At 46.5% G+C, this 25,943-nt stretch overlaps 2 protein-coding genes across 3 annotated transcripts in view; both read right to left on the bottom strand.

Moving 5' to 3' along the window:
- Positions 1-4,136, bottom strand: part of bcr (BCR activator of RhoGEF and GTPase) — a 170,115-nt gene extending 165,979 nt beyond the window's left edge. Inside the window, exon 1 of the mRNA XM_017725097.2 lies at positions 1,764-4,136. Within this exon, the coding sequence (XP_017580586.1) occupies positions 1,764-3,294 (1,531 nt within the window). The 5' untranslated portion in view covers positions 3,295-4,136. The remainder of the gene's footprint in view (positions 1-1,763) is intronic.
- Positions 4,137-5,266: 1,130 nt separating this feature from the next.
- The window catches only part of atp2a2b (ATPase sarcoplasmic/endoplasmic reticulum Ca2+ transporting 2b), a 59,161-nt gene continuing 38,484 nt past the window's right edge, over positions 5,267-25,943 (bottom strand). The window contains exons 7-21 of one of the 2 annotated variants that reach the window (XM_017725099.2): positions 25,819-25,904; positions 24,366-24,830; positions 19,638-19,726; positions 19,431-19,533; positions 18,654-18,785; positions 18,405-18,524; positions 17,876-18,094; positions 17,134-17,469; positions 16,021-16,241; positions 14,300-14,502; positions 13,741-13,826; positions 13,445-13,578; positions 12,646-12,763; positions 11,726-11,846; positions 5,267-5,892 (exon numbers count right to left, since the gene is read on the bottom strand). In XM_017725099.2, the coding sequence (XP_017580588.1) occupies positions 5,879-5,892; positions 11,726-11,846; positions 12,646-12,763; positions 13,445-13,578; positions 13,741-13,826; positions 14,300-14,502; positions 16,021-16,241; positions 17,134-17,469; positions 17,876-18,094; positions 18,405-18,524; positions 18,654-18,785; positions 19,431-19,533; positions 19,638-19,726; positions 24,366-24,830; positions 25,819-25,904 (2,447 nt within the window). In that variant the 3' untranslated portion in view covers positions 5,267-5,878. Of the gene's footprint in view, positions 5,893-9,613; positions 11,847-12,645; positions 12,764-13,444; positions 13,579-13,740; positions 13,827-14,299; positions 14,503-16,020; positions 16,242-17,133; positions 17,470-17,875; positions 18,095-18,404; positions 18,525-18,653; positions 18,786-19,430; positions 19,534-19,637; positions 19,727-24,365; positions 24,831-25,818; positions 25,905-25,943 lie in introns of both variants that reach the window. The other variant, XR_005131637.1, reaches the window with a different exon arrangement.

A 25,943-nucleotide genomic window follows, 5' to 3' on the forward strand; every position in this document is an offset into this window, starting at 1 on the left:
AGTGGTTTGGTGTGAAACGCTCCAATCTAGAGAAACTTAAGCCGGAGTGGTCACAGTGGTGGTCATAGGAACCAGATGTCTCTGAAAGCTACATCACAAAAAGTTATTTAATGACTGCACTGCCTGATGCTGGAGATATTGGCTGGCTCAGAAAAAAAACTGAATTTTTAAAATGTATTCATGGTGAAGAGGTACGCACAGGATGTTGTGAGGCAGATTTTCACTAATCATCATCAACATTACATAGAAACCCAGGAGACACCTGGAGGTTCACTGGAGGTTCTGGATTGTAAATGAAATGGCTTTATTTGTGTTGTGACTCCTGGTTCCCATCACCACCACTGTAAATACATAAGAGGAAATTCCTCAACGACGAACCACTTCATATGAAATGACTTTGACTCTCAGCGATAGAATCATACAGAAATGTTGACCAATCAGCGCAATTCCCCTCTAAATGACCCCACCTCCTCACCTAAAACCTATCCTGTACAAAGAGTGCTTGAGCGATCATCAGCACTGAGGCATGAACGCTCTCCTTCCCCCTCACTGTCAGGGCACGTATACACAGACACAGACACAACCTTATCTCTGAAGGTGTCAGCTTTCACTCGTCCCCCTGATCTGAAGTTAGCCGGGTCTGCCTGGGAGATTCCCTCGGCACAAGCAAACAATGAAAGAGTGAGACATGGTCAGAGCAGGGTAGCCATGTGACACACTGGAAGCCCCCCCCCCTCCGCCCACCCTGCTCTTAACAAAGACTCGGGCTCAGCAGACTCTCAATCTGACCTCATCATCTAAATGAGCTCTTTCAGTTAATTACTCAACATCTCTCTGGCCCAGTGGGCCTGAGTCATTGTGGACAGAGCTTGTGGCAAGAGCAAGCCAAAGAGACTCCGGCGGTCTGTCATCATGTTTAAAGGACACCGAGTGTGGACAGTAACTCCGCCGTAAGTAGGCGGACAGATGAGAAAGAACAGTGAAAAAAAGGAACATAAGGAGTCTTTTTAAGCAAAAATGGGCTTTAAGATGCTCTTTTAACTACCAATGTTGAACTTCCATTCCCCATAGAGAACAAGCTTGTTCAGTCCCTCGGGCGCACTGCTGTGACAACTTTCCCATTTATCAGCACACACCACTAAGTCATTAATATAAGGACACCGCTCAGAGTCCGGTTCGAAGGAGAATTCCACCATTTTTGCATTTTTTTTTTACAGTGGTGGTCATAGGAACCAGACGTCTGTAGAGTTTGATGTGTCTAGAATCTCCCTCACAGAGAGTTAATAATATCACCATCACTATTACATGAGAAACGTGTAGGTTCACTGGCGGTTTTGGACAGTAAATCAAACGACTACATTCGCAGTGAGTACAGTGTGACATCTGGTTCCTATCACCACCACTGTAATGAAATCTGAGGCAGTTTCTCAACAGTTAATATGCTTCTCCATCTCAATGATCTAATTCTGCAGGATTTGGGAAAAAATTGGTGGAACTCCCCTTCAACATGCAGTCACACCATAGGCTAATTATACATCCCTCCTTTAGCTGAATCAAGCGATTTGTAAAAAGAGAGAATTGACAAAACTATGCAGTGATGAGGGACTCCTGGCCTACAGTAAGGAAACACTGTACTGAAGCATGTTGTGCAGATGGCTGACCTTTGCCATTCTTTCTCAACCCACTCAGCAAACCCCGGCCAGGCTGCCAAGTTTTGCCGCAACACTAACAAGCAGACCACATCGGGGAGAGTCATCACTTACCAAGGTCTCCATGGTAACTGTTGTCATGGGGGCCCCTGAGGTTGGAGGGGGCGGAGTCTCCATCTCCGTGTGGCCAGATCTGTCCGGTTTTGCGGACGCCCACGATGGTGGCCTCGGAGACCACCACGTGCTGCTGCTGCCTGTGCCGTTTCTGGGACTGCGGAGTTGGGGGGCTGCTGCTGTCCAGCGAGTGCTGCGAGTTCTGAGAGGGCGAGCGGCTCTTCTCCCGGAAAGGGCGGCGGAAGGCCGCCGTGGGGCTTGGTGACACGTGGCTGGACGACTGGCCCGACGAGAAGTCCTCCTCGCTGGATGTGAGGTTCTCGTTGGAGCTGCAGTCGGGTGTGTAGCCGCCACCTCCTCCGCCCCCTATGTCCTCCAAACTCCCAGGAGAGTAGGACCGCCGGGGCCAGGTGAGGTGAAGGTCATCATTACCTCCTCCATGCTCACGCATCGCCACCCTGCCATCTCCACCATCAGCAGGCACGCCTCCGACGTAAACGGTGCTGTACGGCTGGAAGTCTGATGGCTGCCACGGTGGAGGCGGAGGCTTGTTTCCATTGGGCCGACCTGCACCGTCTCGGCTGGACCGCGGGTTGGGTTCTCCGTCTTCACACTCTGCGTCATAGCCACAAGTGCTCTCACTGGAGCGCCCCCTGTAGACCGGCCTGGCCCGCAGCTCGCTGGCCACCGTGGCCAGGTTGCCTGGCAGTGAGTGGAGGGACCTCTTGCGCTCCATCTGCATGGCCTGAGTACCCAGGGAGCTGATCTTTTCCGAAACCTCACGGTCATTGACTCGCACCAGGCCCCTCTCGTGATGGAACTCCACATTGGTGTAGAAAGGCTGCTTCTCCTGGGCTGCCTTGCCATCCCCGGCCGAATGAGAGTTGGCCCGCTTGATCCGCTCGAAGTTGGAGCGCAGCGCAGCCACCCCGAGTCCCATGCCTGGCTTGTCTTTGGTAGACGGGTCTGAGGGGAGCTCCTTGTCAGGAGGAGGATGGGGCCTGCGTGGAGAGACCCCTCCCCTCTGTTTGGATGGGGAAAGCCCATCTGTCTCACTCCCCTGCCCTGGCTGGTGGTGCTCAAAGGCTGATTGTAGCTCCAGCCCATCCCCATGTGAGGCAGACTTCCTGGCTGGCGGAGGCCGCGGTTTAACCCTGGCCTCACCTCCTATAGGCTGGAACCTGCTGCGCTCCCCTTGCCCAGGCTCCTGCGCGTGCGAGTGCTGGGGGTGCTGGGGGTCAGGCCCACCTCCCGCCTGTGGATCCCCTCCTTCGTTCATCTGCGCCTTCCTGAAGCCCCAGCGCTGCCGGTCATAGCTCTTCCTCTCTTTGGCCAGCAGCGTCTGGAGGTAGATCATCCGGAAGCGCTCTTTGTTCACCTCCATCTCCAGCCTCCGGATGGAGGCTTTGCACTTCTCCAGCTCCTGCTCGATGCCTCCCACTGACCTCAGCTCCATCTTCGGAGGCTCAGACTCTGGAAACTGCGCCTTCCAGGCCTCGATGAAACCTACAGGCTCCACCATTGTTGACATTAAAGTCTAGTTCTAAGACGATTTTGAGGAGTGACGGCTGACTGGGGGTTTTCTCAAGTGCTTAAAGCGTCAGAACCTCAGCAGTCACAACTGGGAACGAGGGACAACCACGTACGAGTACATACCACTCTTGGTTCACGGTCCTCAGGAGTGTGGTCCTCTCGTCTTAAACGGCTCTGGCTGTGCTCTTCAACCACGAAACGACCATCAGTGACCATACCGGACAGAAACAACGAGACAGCTCGGGCTCTCCTCGCTTGCATCATCCCTACTCACAAATCTCGGACCCTCAGCACAATGACAGCATCTGCGCGCCTCCAGAGCGAGGACGCAGAGGAGAGAGGACACACCGCACAAACGAGGTCTTCCAGGAGAGCAGGAGAGCACCAGACCAGCGACCACCACTCACTGAAACCTCTGATGGGCAGTTGGTCCCGTTGTCCCGGCCTCATTCATGATGCGCCATCATCTGCTTCTCCATCAGGATCTCCAGTCCCCCCCCTCTATTGTACCTTCGCCTGCGAGGAGTGCAATGAAACCAAACCGCGCTCCCGGAGAGAGGAAAGAAAAGAGGACAAAAGCCGGTATTCCCGAAAAAGGGAGACGCGTCGCTCCTCCAGAGATCCAGGATTCGGTGGAAATCCCTCGGACGTATTATCCCATTTCTGCGGCTGGTAACGAGCGGCGGAGCGGAGCGCTGCAGCCCCTGCGCGTCTGCTGGAGAACCACAGAGCCGCTGTCTGCGGAGGGAGGGGCTTGCGCAGGAAAGGGCGGGGCCACTCCGTGTGATTGACGCCCGTGAGCTGGAGCGGCGACCTCCTCCGGCCTCTCAGCCTCGTCTTAGTCTTGGTCTTCTCTTATTTTTCAGCGTTTCACAAAATCCACCCATGATGACGCGCGCTGAGCTATTTCATGCATCATAATAAGACCACCAATAAAAGCGCCCTGTCTACGTCACTGATCTTATTCATGCAACGTACTTTCATTTCTTTGAACCGTGACGCAAAACAACGCTTTTCTTCCGTCGATGAGCAAAAATAAGGGTATAAATTACTAAATAAACTTATTAAAATATTGTAAGTTAAACCTCTTTATAGATTAGATGTGCTGTTAATGCACAACCGCTGTCTTATAACGTTTCTTTCTGTGTTCTGTTGCATGTATCGTAACTTTAAGCGCTACTGAAGGCGCCTTTAGGAATAAAACGCTGCTGAATATGATCAGAATATCTCCGCGTGCTGTGCTGATGTGCGGGTGCTGTAACACACAAGGCTGTCTAGACTGAGCCGTTTTACATTGGGATCAGCTTCTGAAGCCCATGCTTAGTCTTTGTCGCCCTCTGGCGGCAGATTATAGCAACGACACAGCTGGAAGCTCAGTCACGAGCCTCTTTGTTCCCATTTCGTGGCAGTTTGGTTTGGACAGCTCTTCCTCTGCCTCTGAGAGCTGATCTGGAGGGCTTCAGCTCAGTTCCACTACAGCAAAGGCCTCAGCCAGAAGACAGCAACAGGTTTCAGTAGGAAATGCTGAAGCGTGGAATCAGAAGTATCAGACACCACGTCCAAGTAATTCAGCAACAGGGGTTTCGGTTCAGCACAAAGCTTGCATAAGCTTAACGAAAAGCCTTGCCAAGAAAATGCATAACAGTAATCAGTTATAATTATTTGTATATATTATTACATACATAAACATTGTTATGTCCATCCGCAGTGCCAAGCGTCGGCTAGAGGGGTATAAAGCCTGGCGCTCCATCCAATAGCTTGGTGATGAGTTGGAGTGATCCAGAACTGACCGTCCAACATCAGCACCTGACCTCACCAAATCCTCGCAGCAACGTTCAACATCCTGTGTAAAGCCTGCCTTTTAATACCCTCCATTCCAGAAGAAAGGCTGGATGAGCAGCTGTCTACAGACTGAATGGGTACGTATGCCAGCTACACAGTCACTCAGTAACAACGATATAAAACATGGGTTTTGTGTCAGTAAAATCAAACTGGTGAGTTTATTTGTAAAATGATGTTCATGTCATAGCATTGAGCAGCAATGTACACAGCAAATTACTATATAAATATAGATAAAATTGTTTGGCTACTTACAACTGAAGGCATGCATTGTACTATATATTATACATATATATATACTGTATAGAAAACTATGACATTTTACACCGTTTAAAAAAAGAAAGAAAACCAAAATCTTCTTACAATCTCTGCTTGCAAATCAGCTTTTTTTTGTCTTCATGCAAAGTAGAGGACCCTAACCTCACACAGCACACACACACACACACACACACACACACACACACTCACACGCTGACCAGCACAGTCTTCTCCTGCTCCTACGGCGCCACCAGCGGCCACTGTAGTTCATTCAGTGTCCATCACACTCAGCCAAGCCTTTTTTTATTAATAATATTTTTTTTTTTAAACATTTGTTCCATCAGTGCAAGGACTGCTCGTCTTCCCTGGTCTGCACATGGATCATGCAGCGTATGATATGGAGAAGGGAATGCCACTCAAAAACACATGCACGAGAAGAAGCCTGCGGTTTTCCCCAGAACAAGCTGAAGGGAGAGGGGCACATCTTACAAGGCGCAAGCTGTAGAGAGAAAAGCAGAGAGGGGGAGAAAACATGAGCAAAAGACAGACGCAAGCCATTAACGCGCTTACAGTAAGAGTTAGGAAAAGCTGTGGAACACAGTGCGTAAGGTGTGGCCTCCACAGGGCGAACTGGGGTTCGATTCCCCGCCCGGGCATCAAAAAAAGCCCAATCCCTTTTCACCCCTTACCCCTACATTTTGTGTGTTCACCCCTAGGGGTAGGGTGTCCCAATTTATGTTGAGATAGAGGGGTACGGCGAAGCATTGGAGCTCCATGGCCCTGAGAGGTTTACGAGAAAAAAAGATGTTCCATCTCGTTAGCTACTCAGCTAAATTTCCCATTCCACCTTAAATGTAAGGCAGAAGGTGGAAAAATCTGAACAAGAATCTGGAGAATATCTGACTTCAGCTTCATATCACTGGAGAATTAGGGGGGTAATAATAAATAACTGCCCCCCTCTTTGAAGGCGTCTGATCCCTAAATGTAACTAAAGCCCAGCAGTGAGGAGCTGGACTTTCCCCTCCTCTGCTGTCCCTGCAGACGGGCAGGGTCGCCCACAGAGCGGCGCTGGTAGCTGTTAATGAAGTGATGCTCTTTTATCCGAGGGTCTCATTTCAGAGAGGAAGGTTTGAACCACCACTTCTCTGTTATAAAAGGTGAGGTGACACTCAAAAACAAGGGGTAGGGGTAAAAATGAGAAATGGGACTGGGCCCAACGGTCCCTGTGCAGGCCTGCGTAGTGTTGGTATAGCGATACTGCAGAGGTCTTCAAATCTGAAGCTTTGTTGTTCTGGGTTTTTCACTCAGTAGTCACGTTTCCAAAAGCCAAAGTTCTCTCACTTCTTCTTTCTAAAATAGTCTGATGTTCATAAACAGGCATACAGTCTACATGTGGAAACTAAGCTGCAAAAACTGCAGCTACAGCAGTTTAGACCCACCCACTCGCACTGAAGTTATGAAGGGTTTCAGCTTCATACGGGGAAATTCCACCTCTGCGTTTAACCCGTCCGTGAAGTGAAACACCACATACACACTAGTGAATACACACACACACTAGGGGGCAGTGAGCACACTTGCCCGGAGCGGTGGGCAGCCCTATCCACGGCGCCCGGGGAGCAGTTGTGGGTTAGGTGTCTTGCTCTAGGGCACCTCAGTCATGGACCGTCAGTGCTTGGGATCGAACCGGCAACCTTCTGGTCACAGGGCCGGTTCCCTGACCTCCAGCCCATGACTGCCCAAACTTGGGCTGCTTTCTGAATGAGGGCCACCAAAACAGAGGGAATTTACATATCCGTCTTAAAGGCACAGTAACAAACTGTTAAAGTCTATGGCACTCGGTTAATCAGTTGGTCTCGGTCTTCAACAGCTGATCATGCAAGTTTCCGCTTTGTGGGAATAAAACCCTGCAGTCACACCGGCCCTTTGCAGACCGAATCGGACACCTCTGGTCTATGGGATAAAGAGAGGGAGGAAAACGGACATCTTCAGCTTAATTATGACTGTTTCTAAGGACATGAAATCACTGTAAATAGCAACGGGCTTTCCTGAGGCTGTGTACTGTTAATCATACTAAAACACTGTTTTCTGAAGATGATTTTTTTTTTGCGAGAATAAAGTTTAAATGACCTACTAAGGCATAAACTTCGGTTTTTCACATTTCCTGTTTTCCTCAAGGCAATTGGAAATGAGAGAGAGGGGAATGTGCACAAGGCAGTAGGGGCTGAAATTAGGGGACAGCCAATTGTGGGGGTGGGGGGAGTGGGGCCACATTAGCTAGTGAAGAGTATCACCCCAGGGTGACCAATCAGTTACACAAACTCATTCAAGTTCATTTAAATACCAGCATGTACAAAAATACAGGATCCGAAAACAGGTTCAAGCTTCGGGATTGAAGACCTCTGCTGTAGTGCATGATACCAAAGAACGTGGAGAGAGAACCGTCACTCAATAGTGTCTGTCAGTTGCTAGAGAGCCCAAAACGTATGGGGTTCTTCTGGAAGGAACCCATTTCTGCGAAACCAGCTTGTAAAAGCTTAGAGTTGGGCGAGATGGCAAAAAATTAAGATCACAGAACTTCACGAAGTGTTCACGACGTAGTTAGACACGATATTTATTTTTTCGACATGGCAAGTTGGAACAGACGAAGTAGCGCCTGGTTTAAAAAAATACTATAAAAACTATGAATGCAATTATTTTACAGTGCTGCACTAAATCCAATTGAACAGGACGGACTATGCGCTCTTTTTAAATCAAACACGCAGGGAAAAGTGTTGACATCGGGAGACGGACCGGAAAGACAAGTCATTAAAAAAAACGAATGAGTCTGGAATGTTCTGTGGCTTTGACCTGACTTAACATCCTGGCCAAAGCCCAGATGGAAATGATAAACTCTTGACGGCTTCCTGTAACACAGCCCAGAAGAAAGTTTACTAGAGCCACTTAAAAGGCCAATGGCTTTATAGAAGGCTGATCAGGAGGTGCACAGTGTCCAAAAGTATGCGGACACCTCTGATCAGTCAATCAAAGTCAACTGCTTGTACAGTCAAAAAACACTGACCAAGAGAATGGGACGCATGGGCCTAAGGTCCCCACGCCCAGGGCCAAGTTCAGTGTGGCACTTGTGATCCCAAACATTTGTACCTGACCTCATTAGTGCTCTTGTGCCTGAATGCAATCAAATCCTTACAGCAATGTTCCAACATCTAGCATCTAGTGTAAAACCTTCCCAGAAGAGTAGAGGCTGTTGTCACAGCAAAGAAGGGCAAACTCCCTATTCACACCCTTCATTTCAGGAGAAGGCAGGTGTCTACAAACATTTGGACAAAACATTTCTGCATAATTAAACTGTAATGCTGTAAACAAAGTTGGTCAGAGTGGTTTGGCGTCAAATGTTCCATTCTAGAGAAATACGTCAAGCTCACAGCGGCGGCGCATTTAGCTGGTATGTGGCTGAAGCATTTAGTTGGGATAGCGTAGTGGATAACACCTCGGCCTTCTGCACTGTAGACTGAGGTTCGGTCCCCTGCCTGGGTGGGCACCCTACACTATACCAATAGGAGTTCTTGGGCAAGACTCCCAACACCGCCTTCACCTAACCTGTGCAAAAGTGACCGAATTGTAAGTCTCCCTGGATAAGAGTGTCTGCCAAATCCCATTAATCTATACAGTATTTTGATAAAGGTCTTGATCTTAAATTTTTTTTTTAAAAGCTTCATATTTTAGATTTTCCACTATTTTACCATCATTATTACCATCATTACATATAAACACTAAAAGACATGCAGGTTCGTTGCTCGTTTCAAATAGTAAATAAATGGCTATATTTGTGCTGTAGAGACCGTGACCCCTGCCTCCCATCACCGCCACGGTAAGCAAATCTGAGTCACAACGCCGCAATGAGTCTACAAGGCACCATTTCACATCAAACCGCTGTGAACTGCTTACCAGCTCAACAGCCTACTCATACAGACCCCTCGGAAAAATCAGTGAAATGAGCGTCTTGTAGTGATGCCTCTATGCAGGATCTACAGCGAGGCACTGTTTAAGCAGGAGACCGCGATTTACAGCAAGGGTACATGTTTGCAATAAAGGTGAGTCACAAAGGAATCACCGTTTGGTTTTGGTCGTGTTAATTCATGCAGAAATTCTTAGAATGCACCAAGTACCGTACATCAGAGAAGACATTCAGGAATGTGTGGAGGGATGTTAGTGATACTTACTCGGTTAAGGGGAGGCCCATTTGAAGGCATAGAGAGGGAAAAGCAGAGTTGTGTTAGATACCAACACTGGCAGTGCCACTCACATGGCACGACAACATGCTTCACCGGGCATCTAAGCACAGATTTCAGCAAGCGAGGATTAGGGTGATGACCGATATAGCTTTTTTTTCCTATAGTAGAAAATGTACATTTGATACCATTGTGCTGTGTACAGACAGACAGGCCCCCGCAGTAGCACAGGCCTGAGGAAGCTCTTCCGCCTGTGCTCACCTGCTCGTTCGCCAACTTCATGTACATCAATTTCTGTATTCAAGTATATTTGCTCCTGAAACTCTACATATATCCTCTTAAAAAAGAAATAACATTACCATAAAATGAAGAGACACGCAATGTTTTTAATTCAAATGGTCCATGAGAGTGTATTTCTTTTGTTGAAGTAGAAAAACAAAACAAAAACAAAAAAGTGAAACATTTTGGTTTTGCATCATAAAATTCATGTCCTAAATGCAAATACTTAAACCTATGGTGTTAACCTCTCGTCTCCAGCCCTGATCCGCTGATGGTAACGTTTACATCCGCGCGTCACCCACCCCACCTTGAAAAATAGCCTAAATTAAGTTAATACAAATCAATTATAAAATATAAAGGAGGGGGAAAAAACAAATCCTTAAAAAGTAAATCAGAGGATATGAAGATGATTGCTTTTTCTGCACAAGCCAATGGGGCACACCTCAACGCAATAACATCATACTGTGGAAAGCTAAGTGTGTGTGTGTGTGTGTGTGTGTGTGTGTGTGTGTGGGGAGGGGGGGGGGAAGGGTGGGGGGGGGGGGGTGTAACCAGAGAGAAACTAAATCAGACTGTATTGAGGTAGCTGTGCTCTGCCTAGTGCAGAAAAACTGGCTTTACTAATTTGTTTACGGTAATAAAATAAAAAAAGAAAAGAAAAGAAAAAGGAACACCAAGGTTGCTATTGTACAAAGGGGAAGACGGACAAATCATGAATGAAACCCACATGTAACGCATGCAAGGTTACAGAACATGCAGCTCTCGGGATCTGATTTAGTTGATGCATACGAACATTCGCTCCCCACCCCCTTGGCCCATGCTCCCGTCCCAATCCGCCCTTGTCCACTGGCTCTGAAAGAGTTTAACATTCAAACTAAAGACAATGGTAAACGTAAGTAAACGACTCTTTCCAGACCTTTCTGGCTACGTTTAGGCAGCTGCCTGGGATGCTCTGTTCACTTCCATGGCTTTTCCGACAGATGTGCGTTTAGACAAGCTACCTGATGGCGGGGTAAGTTGCAGAAATGCCTACAAACGTAGTCAAACTGGTTCCGGTCTGGACTTCGTACATTATGGCTTTAAGGAAAATCTCTGATATGCATCGAATCTGGTGGGGAGTGGGAAAAAGAAATCTGATCTAAACGGCTGCCTAGACGTAGCCTGCCTGTTGCTCCAGCTCTCTCTGACCGATGGAGAACTCGAAATAGGACCAACGACACGACCTGTATAAAATAGTGTTCAACCTCTGTACACATAATCAGAGCTTTTCGTCATGCACTCAATGGGAGGACCAAAAAAAAACAAACAATTAGTATTCAGTTTGAAATGATACCTCAGAAATTAAGATAGATGATGCTTCCAAATTATTAAATATTAAAAAAAAGGCAAGAAACAAGACCAAACCAGCAGTGGTGGTAATAATAATATCAACAACAACAACATCTGTCACTAATACTTAAAGACTTCAGCTCTATGTGGTCCCCTCCATAACCCACTAGACATTTGTTTTTAAAAAGAACAGTTACATTTTTATATTATTGTTATGTTCGTGTTAACTCTGTCCTCGTCGTGCACATTCACTGGTGCACAGGCACACTTGCACTCACACGCACTCACAGGTTCTCTCTATCTACACACAGGGTGAGGGTGAGGGGTGGGGTTGCGCTCATATGAGTCAGGACCAGAACATTTCAGCCAGGTTAGTGTCGGTGCTGTAGATCCAAAGCACCAGTGGGAGTGTAAGAGCCACAAAGGGCCAGGAGATGCCCTCTGTCCAGGCGCTGAGCGAGCAGGCCTTGCCCGCAGGCTTGTCCAGCTCTTTACCGGGCTCCACGTAGGTCCTGGCTACAAACTTGAGCACCTCGTCCAGCAGGATGACCGGCAGGGAAATCTTCAGCACCGTCAGCCACTGGGTCACGTTCAGCGGGGTGATCTGAAAGATCATCTGAGGGCGGGAAAACGAGAGAGGATCAGTGAAAGAAGGAGGAAAGAAAAAAGGATTTGAAAGAGATATAAAAAAATAAAGAAAGAAAGAAAGAAAAAAGACAATGTCAGTCAAAGTAGGCAAGATGTGTTCACCAGAGATGGCCTATGCATTAATGGGGGGGGGGACACGATCAAATCCTGTAACAAATCTGTCCTGAAATCTGTCCTGAAATCTGTCCTGAAATCTGTCCTGATCCTCCTGTGGGGTTAAGAGTGTGACTGAGCAGTTTCAGAACAACAATCCTATTAGATGGTCATCTTTGGTGAAGCGCTTTTATTAAAAAGAGCCCTAGCTTTAAAAAGGCCAGCATCCTATGTGTGTGTCATAATTCATAAGATTCAAACAAGCAACTTTTGTGCCCGAACACGGAAATATGCATCACTAGCTGTCCTGTGTTGTGCTCATTCAAAGTAAGCATGGGTGGAACTACACTACTATAGGCTGAATAGGCTAATATATGTAAATCAGTTCCTTCTCATGACATTTGAATTCAAAATAGGTCATTTTTGCAGCTTAGTTGCCAACTATAGATGCGAAGCGACCTGTGTATTTTAACTACAACACTATATTCAAGGTTTGAAAAGAATTAGTGAAAATAAAAGTGTGGCATCGTATCCTCTCCATTCGTCATCATAGATATGCGAATCTCATTAAGCCACCAAGGACTGTGCTGAGTCAAAAAGCTTAAGCCGGCCGTAAAAGGAGGTGCAAACAAGCGCGCCAACACTCTGAGCCCAGACTCCTTTCGGATGCTTACCGGGAGAGGCTCCACGTAGAGGATGAGGAAGTGGAGGGACATGGAGAGGCAGATGGCACCCAGCAGCCACACGTTCTCCCAGGGGGGCATACGCAGCAGAGACTGGTTCTCAGACACACTGAAATCAGCAAAAACACCAGTCATGTCGGCAAGTCGGAAAAGGGGATTTTTTTTACAGATTTTTCAAACTTTCTGTCACAATTCAGTCTTTGACATGTAAACAAAGTCGTTCAGATTGGCTTGAATTAAAATCCGGCACGACACGAAATTTCCAGCTGAGATGTCTTTACAGTGGTGGTGATGGGAACCAGGGGTTGCAATACCAACAACGCTATTATAGCCACTTATTATCCAAACTTACCAGCGGACCACATATCTGTCCTTTAACTTTATTTCAAATCATAAAATTATGTTTCTCTAGAACATCACATTTCACATATGCCCACCCTTAATGGCTTTGTTTACATTGTGACTACATTTCCCACAAACTCTGAAAGATTTAAACAGCTTCTTGAGCAGGAGTATCAGATTACAGTTCGTGGCGGTTACCTCACTGCAGATTTCGTTGTTTTCTTTTACTGGTTACCTGATCATCTAATTACATTTATGGTGTTTGGCAGAAGCTCCGATCCAGAGGCAAATGTCATGTTAAGAGTGTCGTCCAAAGACTTATCGGTGCAGCGTGGTGTGGCTGTCCTTTTTGACTTGGACTACAGGAGATAAGCTCTGCAGTGTTGTAACCGTCCTGGATCCAAGTGACTCCTTAGTTCTGAGATATCTGTGCCCTTCCTGCACTGACCTGTTGAGGGCGTTGCACATCTCAATGGTGACCAGCACAGACAGAGCCATGGTCATGGGGTATGGCGACTCAAACACCTCGCAGTTAACGCCTTCATACTCAGGGTTTTCAGGTGCACACTGGAGGAAGTGACTCTGGTGGAGGAAATCACAGCAGCTTGAGATGTTGCGTTTCTTACTGAGATTAAGGTTCAAGTTTAGCCGTCTCAGCTGCGACACACAGGTGACGGTGAAAGTCGCTTAACATGACTAGTACAGCAACAGCTGCATGTGTAATTAATAATGGGAAGCACTAACCAGCTGGTAGAAGGTGACTCTCGGCCCGTCTTCAGCAGCAACAAACCACCAGGCAGCAGCACCAACTGTGGCTGTGCCAACATAGCCTGCAGAACAGATTTAAACTCATCACCACAGTCTTTAAATATCCCAATAAGCCCACCTTAAAACAAAAACACCTCTAAATCAGTCTGTTTGGGGTTCCTTTCTGCTGAGGCATTAGCAGAATGGTGTTGTTTAGGGAAAGACGCATCCATTCCTTCCTCTCATCTGACTAGTAGCAATCACAAAGTGCAGCTCATTAACCTTAAATGGTTTTTGTATTCAAGGAGACACAAACCTTCACCAGGCTGTAGTGGAAGGGCTTATTTTCAGTTGCAAACACTGAGAAGCAGCCTGAGTAAAGCACTCGGGTCGTTTACCAAAACACACAATTTGACCAGAGGTATGCAAACTTTTGCACTTTTTGTGGGTAGGAGTCCTAACGTGTTAGAAAATTGTAACGGATTAACTTCTTAAGTGCTTTTATGTTCTTGTCCATTCAAGGGTTAAGCTATTACTGAAGTAGTAATGTACTCACAGCCAATGGCCAGGTATCTGAAAAAGAGCCAGCCAGAGATGAGGGGCTCGCGGGCGTTGCGAGGAGGCTTGTTCATGATGTCCAGATCAGGTGGGTTGAAGCCCAGGGCGGTAGCGGGCAGGCCGTCCGTCACCAGGTTCACCCACAGGAGCTGCACCGGGATCAGAGCCTCAGGGAAGCCCAACGCTGCAGTCAAGAAAATGCTGCCACACACAAATACAAACACAATTACATTGTAGTCGGGTAAACACACATTATATTACATACATATCGCTGTTGTCGGAAGAAAACCTTGTATCTCCAAAATTGGAACTTTACAGGAGAAAGAAAAAACATACTGTAGTTTTAATGCAAGTCAATGGAACCAGACGTCTTTCCAAGTCATTTTGGGCCGTTTCTTTTGCTCCATTCATCATGAAATTTACACACAATGTGAAGAGCAACGGGTCCTTTGAAATTATGTCAAAAACTGAAAAATGACAAAAATGGAGATGCGAGATCTTCTTCCGACAGCAGTGAGATACACACACACACACACACACACACACACACACACACACACACACACTTTGAAGATATAAAGGAGGAGACTGAATCTTACTAAGAAGTCCTTTGTTTTCTACAGTGCTACTGCCAAATTTGTGTTTTCCTGACATTTATATTTCATCTCACGCTTAACCCCTCTTCCTATTCTCGAGTCTCTCAAAGCACTTAAAAAGCCCTCTGCACGTCAGGCTGCCTAAAGGATCCCTTGGGGTTGTATAAAGAGGAGAAAAACTCCTCATACAAGGGTAAGGCCACATCAGCTAATTAAGACGTGAACAATGTCACCCTTCAGATAACTTTTGCTAACATCAACAGCTGAGAGACGAGCTGTCGCTCCCCTAACGGAGCTGCAAACAGTCCGGTATAGCTTCACTCTCTCTTTCTGGAGATTTAAATGACGTTTGAATGGAAGGTTAAATCTAAGATTGAGTGTTTGGTTGGAAAAACTACACTGTATTTCGACATGCGTGATTTTGTAAGTTTGCTGGTGCAGTCAGCTCAGAGTTCAGCTCCAGTCCTGCAGCCCCTGCACTGCATTACTGTGGTCTCCTGGTTAAAATACCTGATATTAGTAGCTGATTAATCCCTTCTTGAGCTGAGCGAGGTGTGCACAGCAGAGAGAAACACTAAACTATATAGTGCAGTGGCTCCAAGTCTGAAAACGCTGAATTAAAGGTCTGCATATCTCGTCTTTCTCAGCTTTCTCCGTCGCGTCTTGCAGGTGAATCAATCACAAAGCACAGCAAATTAAAGGCATCGCGCAACGCAGCCACTCCCTGATTCCCTCCGCAAATTGGCGACAACTATACAGTGTGATGTCCTGTGAAATGCGGGAATAGGCTGGATCTGGGCCTATTTTTCCTTATTACGCTTCTTCAAGAGTCGGCACGGTTAAGAAACCCTTTGTTTTACGGTAGTTGAAGTCCTTGCTCACACAGCAGCACATAGTTTGTAAAAGCAACTGCCACGGCAGATTCAAAGGAGACTAAAAACCCTGAGAAACATCCAGAATAATTACACTATCCCACCTCGCCTATTAAAACTAATCCTGTCCCAACAGCATCTAAGACTTAAACGCTGAACCACAATAAAGCACAAGCAATGACAACGAACGCACGGATGTGTTCGCAAGGACTGTTGACGCCCAGCTCAGATCGAGGAACAGACGCTCTTACCAGACCACTTCTCCAACATTAGAAGAGATGAGGTAGCGGATGAACTGCTTCATGTTGTTGTAGATGGCTCGGCCCTCCTCCACCGCCGCCACAATGGTGGCAAAGTTATCGTCAGCCAGCACCATCTCGGAGGCCGTTTTGGCCACAGCCGTTCCAGAGCCCATGGCAATGCCGATCTCAGCCTTCTTCAGAGCAGGGGCGTCGTTCACACCATCACCGGTCTGAAGCAGAGAAACAGCAGAACAATAAATGACCCAGAAGTCTGGTAAACAACACCATTAGCACAACAAGGCAACAGCTAAAGCAGACAAAAGATAAATCGTTAGTACAAATAACATCTCAATAGCTTGTTAGTACATGTTTGAAAGCTGTAACGACCTTCGTCTATGTAAAGCTATGAGCAAAGCAATGTGTGTAAATAGGGTCAGTCAATAAGTGAGCTCAGAAAGGCAACAAATGTACTGTACTTCAGCTAATAGTAATTAAAATATGTACAAATGTGGGGAGTTTGCAAAGAAAAATAAACAAATAAACAAATAAAAAGTCGTGGGCTGGAGGTTAGGGAACCGGCCCTGTGACCGGAAGGTTGCCGGTTCGATCCCCAGTGCTGACAGTCCATGACTGAGGTGTCCTTGAGCAAGACACCTAACCCCCAACTGCTCCCCAGGTGCCGTGGATAGGGCTGCCCACCGCTCTGGGCAAGCGTGTGTGTTCACTAGTGCGTGTGTGGCGTTTCACTTCACGGATGAATGTGGAGGTGGAAGTTCGTGGGATTAAAAAAGCATCACTTAACTCATATTTCACATTGGCTTGACCAGAACACAGACAGACCAAGTTAAAAACAAAGATAATTAAATATTTATGGCATTTACATTTACGGCATTTGGCTGACGCTCTGATCCAGAGCGGCATACAATTTGATTGTTTTACACAGTTAGGTGAAGGTGGTGTTAGGAGTCTTGCCCAAGGACTCTTATTGGTATAGTGTAGGGTGCTGACCCAGGCGGGGGATTGGACCCTAGTCTACAGCATAGAAGGCAGAGGTGTTACCCACTACACTAACCAACCACAAATACAAAAATAAATAAATTAATCTTGAGAAAAATCCATTACCATGGCAGTGATCTCGTCATAGGACTGCAGGTACTCCACAATCTTGGATTTGTGTGAAGGTTCGACACGGGCAAAGCAGCGGGCACTAAGCACAGCCTCTCGCTGGGCGGCAGGCGTCAGGTCATCAAACTCGCGGCCTGTGAAGGCCATGCATGAGACGTCGTCATCCTCGCCAAAGATGCCAATGCGCCTGCAGATGGCGACAGCTGTTCCCTTGTTATCACCAGTGATCATGATAACCCTGATGCCTGCCAGACGACACAGCTTCATGGAGGCAGCCACCTCGGCCCTAGGGGGGTCCAGCATGCCCACGCAGCCCACAAAGGTCAGATCAGTCTGCAGAAGAATAATTAAATCATTGTTTTTCAGCTCATTTTGTGGTCTGCCTGAAGTAAACAAATGTTTTTCCTTGCATTTCAACATCTGCCTCAACTCCATAAGTGCTTGATCAGGCATGTCAGAACAGGCAGAACTTCAAACTCTACAGTAGAGGTAATCAATTCCAGTCCTGGAGACCCACGGTCCAGCGTATTTTAGAGCTTTTCCTGCTCAAACACACCAACTAAATGCTGCGTAGGTGTATTACAGCAGGGAAATCATCAAACTGCGCTGGACTCTGAGCCTCTAGAACTGCCACCCTACATGGAAGACCACAAGATGAGAATTGAATACCACCGATTTCAACAGCCTGAATCTTTGAACACTGCAGCTGTAAGACTGAAGCTTTTGAAGACCCTCTGACCTCGTACTCCACAAAGCGGGCTGAGTCCTCCAGCACCAGGTCCTCTTTGCTGATGGGGTTGTCCCGTGTCGCCAGCGCCAGGCACCTCAGCGTATCCCTCCCTGTCCCGTATTCGCGGATCACAGACATGAGCTTCTCCTTAATACCTGGCGTCAGCAGAACCTTATTACTGCCCACACGGATGTGTGTACACCTGTCGATCACTCCTTCTGGAGCACCCTGCATAAACACAAAGAAAAACTAACATTCTGCCCTGTAATCTTACCAACAGAGCAGCTGAGGGAACAAAACCTCACTTCTCCATTTCATCCTTTTTCAGTTTTTGACCTAATTTGAAAATGCATGTCGCCGATTTTGCTCCTGCTTTGAACGCGCGACGGCCGGGATCAGAGCGGACTGAGGGTTGATCACAGATCAGCTCTCCTGTTCTCATGACCCTCATTTCACATGCCCTGCTCCAAATGTATGCAGAAACAATACAGTTACACTGCCAGAGTGCAAGGACATCAAAGCTGGTTGCTCTGGTTACCTTGACAAACATCTTGCCAATGGAGCATCGGGCTTTGTTGGGGGTGCAGTACACGGACATGGACTTCCTGTCCCGCGAGAACTCCAGTGTGAACTCTTTCTTCATCAGCTGCTTAATTACCTGAGAAAGACGCACAAACATCACATGCTCACTACAAAACGAATATCAGTCAAGACAAGGGATCGGCTTTCATATGAGTGGATGTGGGAATCCGGTCGATCAGGGCAAGACCAGAAATGTCTGACTTACAGAGTTACAGGCATTGGCCCGTTCAATCTTGGAAAGGCCTTTGAGATCAGTGTCAAACACATTCATCTTCTCCACTAGGCATGAGAGTGCGGTTTCCGTTGCCTCTCCAACCTTCTCATAGACTCCTTTGGCCTGGTGACAGAACAGGGGTTTGCAATGATTAATCAGAAGCTTCTGCATTGAAATCTCATCAAAGCCATTTAGATTTGGGTTACATTATTTGGTTTATATTAACATGGTTTGATGTAAAATGCTCTATTATGGAACATAAACTTAAAGCTCCCTCACAGGCAGTTAACACATGAATGGTTGCTGCAAATATGCTGCTAATGCATCGACTTATGCAAGCTTTGAGAATATTTTGGCCTAAAAAGTATGTATTTTCTAAACCACTCATGACAGAGAGGTACATGCAGGCCAAAAAAAATCCCAAAATAAAACTCTTTCATTTAGATTTAGCTTTTACCACCATCAACATTACATATAAGAAGTCAGAAGACATGCAAGTTCACTGTAGCGACCACCACCACCACCTTTTTTTAGTCGAACATTTTTACCACGCTGAATGGCTTTGATTATATCCCAAATCACTAAAGCTGCCTTCAAATCTTCCGAAAGAAAGGAGTGGGAAAAACGGATATAAAAAAACCTGCCGACTAATCAGCGCCGATTCATTAAATGGGCAAAAAAATAAGTAAATTCTTACCATTTTAAAAACGTAAAAAAATCACGACAGCTTCACTGTCAGCACTAATTTTAAACAATTACGTGACATACCTCATTATAGTCCAACGATGAGTCATTGCACAGCGCACAGATCGTTGCCATCTCAACAAGAGCATCATACTTGGAACATTTCACTGGTTTACCATCCTGGTGCCTGAGCAGCAATGAGGAGACAGCAGTGAGCACAGAAAGGTCATCAAATGAAGTGTATATGAATGTGTATGTGAACGTGTCCGTGCTCCTCTCAAAAACACTCACACTTCTCCTTCAGGTGCGTATGTGGAACCAGTAACGGTGAACTCTCTGAGCGAGCAGCTGTCTCCGTCCACTTGGTCAACTATGAACATCTGAAACGCAACCACAAGAAAGTGAGATCTCCAGCAGGGGGCACACTCTCCACAAGAGACGTGCAGTTTCTAAGAGGATCCTGCAACACCTGGCCTGAGAACACCAGCACGGCACAATGTAAATATTGGAGGACACTTATTTGGGGGTAATGTAGGGGTCAGTATACACAGACAGACGCTGAAAAGAAGAAAACCGCCATGAATTATGGCCAAGCAGGCAGTGGGCTTTCCCGTATTTTACAGTGAAGTAAAACAGAGCCGTGGTGTACGACAATAACACGGCTACAGAAATGCCGTATGAGCGAGAGGCGCTCAGAGACTCAGCTGGTACTTCACAGGCCTAACCGGAGTGGCGCCGGGCACCGTGTCCAAGACCATCACAGCGACAAACAATTCTGACGTCACAGCCGGGAGGGGGCGAGCGGAAAAAGTGGGTGAGGGTGAAACGAGAAATATAAAATAGATCACATTCTTTCTGATGCACTGCACCTATTTTAGGCTCAGAGTCTGTTTCAGAAGCCTTTTCATATGGAATCACTCAGGAGAGACACGGCAGCTTCGTGTTTGCAGCAAACTACCAAACGAGTTCCGACGATGCTTCTAAATTACTGAGCACATCTGTTTGCATTGGCGCAAATCACAGTAAGGCTGTCAAAATGAAATTCAAAATCAATAAAATAAATAAAAACAGTACAAGAGGTTCGTTTGAATGGCTGAAGCCTATTAGTACGTTTCGGTCCAGAAGTCACCGCACGCAAGAACGTGCCATATTATTTAATGAAATGTTTGGGAACATTTGTAAACATATGACAGCCTTTTACAACTCTGCCCCTCTGAACAAAGCGATGGATCCACTTTAACGATCATATGGAGAGCTGACTGGCTCTCGTTTGAGGTAACCGAATGGTCTGCTTCACACGCCAGACCTTTTCTGCAAAGACAATGCTTCTAAAGTGGATGAAGGTCAATAGTTTAAATGGTCCATATCACAGAAAACTGAATTCCCCTTGCATTTTTTTTTAAACTGAAGAGCTTGAAGTGACCTGTAAACACTGTTAGAGTCTTTTTAAAAAGTACCATCCACTACCAAGTCCAAAAGGCCCATGGAAACCATGGAAACCAGGCTGCAAAAACAGCTCGTTTTGGAGTCAGTGTTTGTGATGTCACAAGAACCAGCTAATTTACATCTACATCCATTTACATCTACCCATCTACGCTGCAGTTTAGCCATATCCACTCGTATTGAAGTCCCAAGAAGTGTTTTAGATTTGTGTTTTTTTTTTGGATTGAGGTGCAATTCAGCACAACCAATCAGAACAGAGCTCATTTACATATATTAAAACATACAAACAAAGACAGCCTGAGATCGAGAGAGGTTGAAAAATGATCACGGACAAAAGAACTAGGACTGATCAGATGTCCTTAAAGGGAAAAATATACTGAGCAAAAAAATGTAGGACATGGGCGCTTTAATGTTGACCGGCTATGAACTTGAGCATCTCATGACTCCAGATTGAGAACTACTAGTTCATAACATTTTTGAGGACAACTGATGTTTATGGGTGTCCACGTCTGGATTTGGGATTTTGGGATTTGTCTTAGAAAATGCCGTTTACTGTAGTTACATCACTCTCCTTCATAACATTAGAAAAATCCTTTTAAAATTTGAATATGACAAACAAACGAGGGGAAGACGTTCATTTCTGAGCCCAGCTGATCCCCCATTTTCACTGAGAGACTGATCAGATGCTTTATTTCATACGTATTTCATAACGTAGCTCAACGCCTAAGGCACCAAACCTGCTCGGTCATGTCAACATGACGAAGCACACAGAACCCCCCCCCTTTCTTACAGCGGTGAAGAGCGCCGTGCAAAGTGCATGTAAGAATAAGTGCAGCCTCCAGTGACAGCGCTGAGGATCAGAGGCAGATCCCAAACGCAAGGTCAGTTATGCAACACTACTGCAAGTAACTGACTACTGCATACTGATCAGCATTCCCAGTGGAGTTTTCTGGCAGAGAGCGCGCAAGAGAGAGAGCGAGAGAGAGAGAGAGAGAGAGAGAGAGAGAGAGCGAGAGAGCGAGAGAGCGAGAGAGCGAGAGAGCGAGAGAGCGAGAGAGCGAGAGAGCTAGAGAGCGAGAGAGCGAGAGAGAGAGAGAGAGAGAGAGAGAGAGAGAGAGAGAGAGAGAGAGAGCGAGCGAGCGAGAGAGAGAGAGAGAGAGAGAGAGAGAGAGAGAGAGAGAGAGAGCGCGCAAGAGAGAGCGCACAAGGGAGAGGGAGAGAGAGAGAGCGCAAGAGAGAGCGCACAAGGGAGAGAGAGAGCGCAAGGGAGAGAGAGAGAGAGAGAGCGCAAGAGAGAGAGAGAGAGAGAGAGAGAGAGAGAGAGAGAGAGAGAGAGAGAGAGAGAGAGAGCGCGAGAGAGAGCGCACAAGGGAGAGAGAGAGAGAGCGCGCAAGAGAGAGCGCACAAGGGAGAGAGAGAGCGCAAGGGAGAGAGAGAGAGAGAGAGCGCGCAAGAGAGAGAGAGAGAGAGAGAGAGAGAGAGAGAGAGAGAGCGCGCGAGAGAGAGAGAGAGAGCGCGCAAGAGAGAGCGCACAAGGGAGAGAGAGAGCGCAAGGGAGAGAGAGAGAGAGAGAGAGAGAGAGAGAGAGAGAGCGCAAGAGAGAGAGAGCGCGCAAGAGAGAGAGAGCACTCTGCAAGAGAGAGAAAGCACGAGAGAGCGCGAGAGAGATCGCGCAAGGAGAGAGAGCGAGAGCGCAAGGAGAGAGAGCGAGAGAGAGCGAGAGCGCAAGGAGAGAGAGCAAGAGAGCACAAGCGAGAGAGAGCGAGAGAGAGCCAGCGAGCGCTTATATTGCTTATATTATCAGCAATATTCTTTCATCATTGCCCTCTGCTCTTTGAAACTACGTCCCTAAAGGGGCAGCACTTATGGAAAGATGAAACATGCACCAACAACTTGGCCTTAATGATTTAGACAATAGTCAAAAAATAGATCAATCTAAATGGACTCATACTGCAGTTACAGCGCCAGACAGGGCAAGTGCAGTATGCAGTAATAAAGTCAGTGATGGATCCTTAAGCAGAAATGATTAAAACCCGCCCCGTGTTATTTTTACCTGCTTTATTTATTCATGTTGGATCATGTAAACGTCTAAATTATTCCAAACACCCACTGAAACAGGAAGGTCGGAGCTGAAACAGGGTATTCAAAGCACACAGAATACTGGGATTTGGATTATGCCAGTAAGGGAAGTGTGGGCTGATTTCAGCATCTCGTCTATATCAGTCAATGCTGAAACAGACACCATTAAATATTGGTTTGAAATATCAGTCAAATCTAAACGTTGCACACAAATCCTTTTTTCCTGAGTAATTAACAGCTGAAAACCATACGACGCTGATACTGAGAGGCTCATTGACATATTGCAGCTAGAGGCAATGTCAGTATGGCGAACGCTTATACTGCTACTGTAAAATGAACATTATACCACAGCGCCTAAATGTTCCACCAAGAAATGCATTTTTACAGCAACCGTCACACGATGTGGAGATTCCGTTTTAAAATAAACTGCACTACTGTTGTGGTCTGCTGCTGTTGCTAACTGAAACTAGGCCAGGCGTCGGGAACTGGCTCTTTTACTGCCCTGTTTGCAGCTCCACAGCAGAATTCGATTTTCAGGTAAAAATAAAATAAAGCTCTGCCGACCCCCAGAGCCGACAGCCCGTGACTGAGGTGTCCTTGAGCAAGACGCCTAACCCCCAACTGCTCCCCGGGCGCTGCGGATAGGGCTGCCCACCGCTCCGGACAAGTGTGCTCACTGCCCCCTAGTGTGTGTGTGCTCACTAGTGTGTATGTGGTGTTTCACTTCACGGACGGGTTAAATGCGGAGGTGAAATCTCCCCGTGGTGGGACTAATAAGGGTCACTTAATCTTAATCTTAAGATCATTTTAACTCAGTTTTAACAATAAGCGGTCTTCAGCACTGGAGTTAATATAGAACTGCTAATTCACCCTTTAACCCTGAAGGTTGGCGGGCAGACTGCTGGTCACTGTAGAATCGCTGACCACAATCTTGCCTAGATAGCAGACAACGAAAGGGCAAAGAGAGAGATTTAAAGAAGCTGGTGAATGAGCAGCTGACGTAAAAGGCTGAATGTTGAGAGACGTTTTACACAAAACTGTTCTACTTAGAAAACGTTTCCTGCCAGAGATGTGAGAAAAGCAGCTGTAGCTGAGGAAGCTTAAAGCAGAGGAGAGTAACTCCGTGTTTTCCTTTATACTATGTTTTAGTGCATGTTAGGACGTCAGTGAGCACATATGAAGACGGATTTCCAGCCAAGTTGGTAAAAAGTTACTTCAATAAAAGGGACATAAAACTTTTTGATGAAAGAACAACCCCTGACCGAGGCATACTGGATACAACAGCATAAACTCGATACATCTTAACGTCATCAACTTGCACGTATACAAAACAAGTTTCTGAAATTAACGAAACGCAAGTTTCCTTATTTTGACGAAACTGAGCTTCTCAACTCTCATGAATGAACGTGATTAACTTTCTGTAAAGCTGTTCAAACTGAACAGCTGCTACAAAAGAACAGGTCTGTGGGAGGAGCACAGAGAAGATACGGTCCTCACCCTGCAAACTGACATCTGGTTGGTTGTCAGGGTGCCAGTCTTGTCCGAGCAGATGACCGAGGTGCAGCCCAGCGTCTCCACAGAGGGCAGGGAGCGAACGATGGCGTTCTTCTTGGCCATACGTCGGGTGCCTAGAGCCAGGCAGGTGGTGATGACCGCTGGGAGCCCCTCGGGGATGGCAGCTACTGCCAGCGCAACTGCGATCTTAAAGTAGTAGACGGCTCCGCGAATCCAGGAGCCACCGTGAACGGGGTCGTTGAAGTGGCCGATGTTGATAATCCACACAGCAATGCAGATGAGGGAGATGACCTTGGAAAGCTGCTCTCCGAACTCGTCCAGCTTCTGCTGCAGTGGAGTGCGCTCCTGCTCCGTGGACGCCATCTCGTCACGGATCTTCCCGATCTCAGTATTCACGCCCGTGGCCACCACCACGCCCACGGCCTTACCGGCCGCAATGTTTGTGCCCTGAAAGACAGAAGCCACGACCATGAGAAAAGAACAAGGAGTTCTTCTTCTAGGTTCAAAATTCAGAGAAAGACATCTAAAGTGTGAAGTATGTCAAGGGTTTTTGCCAAAAATCTAAATTTACACGATTTTAGTCCACAGGCGAGTTTACAAGTTCAGTCACGGACTAACATTTCACTGTCAATGAAGCGTTTCCATTTAGAAAGCTGTGTAGTCCAAGACCAGGCTTAATCCCTGTCCAGCAAACCAGAGTAAATTTATACATAGTAAATCAGCCAATTCTGCGTCCAAACTTTTCTCCTTATGTTTCGTAACGGAGCAACAAAACCATTAAAGAATAAAATATAAAGCTTATAGCCACCAGCTCCACACTGTGCAAACCGTACATCTGAATTTTATTTAAAACGCAATATTAGTCAGAAAAATCATATTTTCCACCAAAACATCCAGCCCTACTTCTGACATTGTGTTATATATATATATAGTTTTGACAAGTTGAAAGTGCCTATTGCTTTTCACACTGTGTGGAAATCTCATGATGAATGGACCAAAATTAACGGCCGAAAATGACTTGGAAAACAGTCGGAATCCACTGACCTACATTAAAAGTACAGCAGGTTCTTGTCCTTCTCCTGTAAAGTTATGATTTTGGAGATACAAGGTTTTGTTCTGACAGCAGCGATATATTCGGTCCATAAGTCGATCCAATTTCTTGCCCGATTAACTGATTAAATTGAGCAAAATTTGTTTTTGTCCCCAATATTTGCAGCGAAAACACAATTTTTGGCGGAGCCATTCCTTTAAAAACTTTAAAGAGGAAGTGACTGCGTTGTAATAAAAATGAACTTTGTTTAAATACATTTCACTTCTGACAAGTGACCATTAGATTCTTTATAACTACAACTGTACGAAAACTGCTGTACTGACCACTTGTGCCCCTTTTCAGTGTGAAAACCGTAGCAGTCAAATGGGATGAAACCACACTTACAGAGAACAGCATGTTCTTTTTGTCCTGGTTAACGGCGCGTGGGTCCGGGACTGGGTCCGTATGTTTGATGACCGATACAGACTCCCCTACAGAGGTGCAGAGAAACAGGTAGACAGTTAGAAAAT

Source organism: Pygocentrus nattereri, chromosome 16, assembly GCF_015220715.1.
Source record: "Pygocentrus nattereri isolate fPygNat1 chromosome 16, fPygNat1.pri, whole genome shotgun sequence".
NCBI lineage: Eukaryota > Metazoa > Chordata > Actinopteri > Characiformes > Serrasalmidae > Pygocentrus > Pygocentrus nattereri.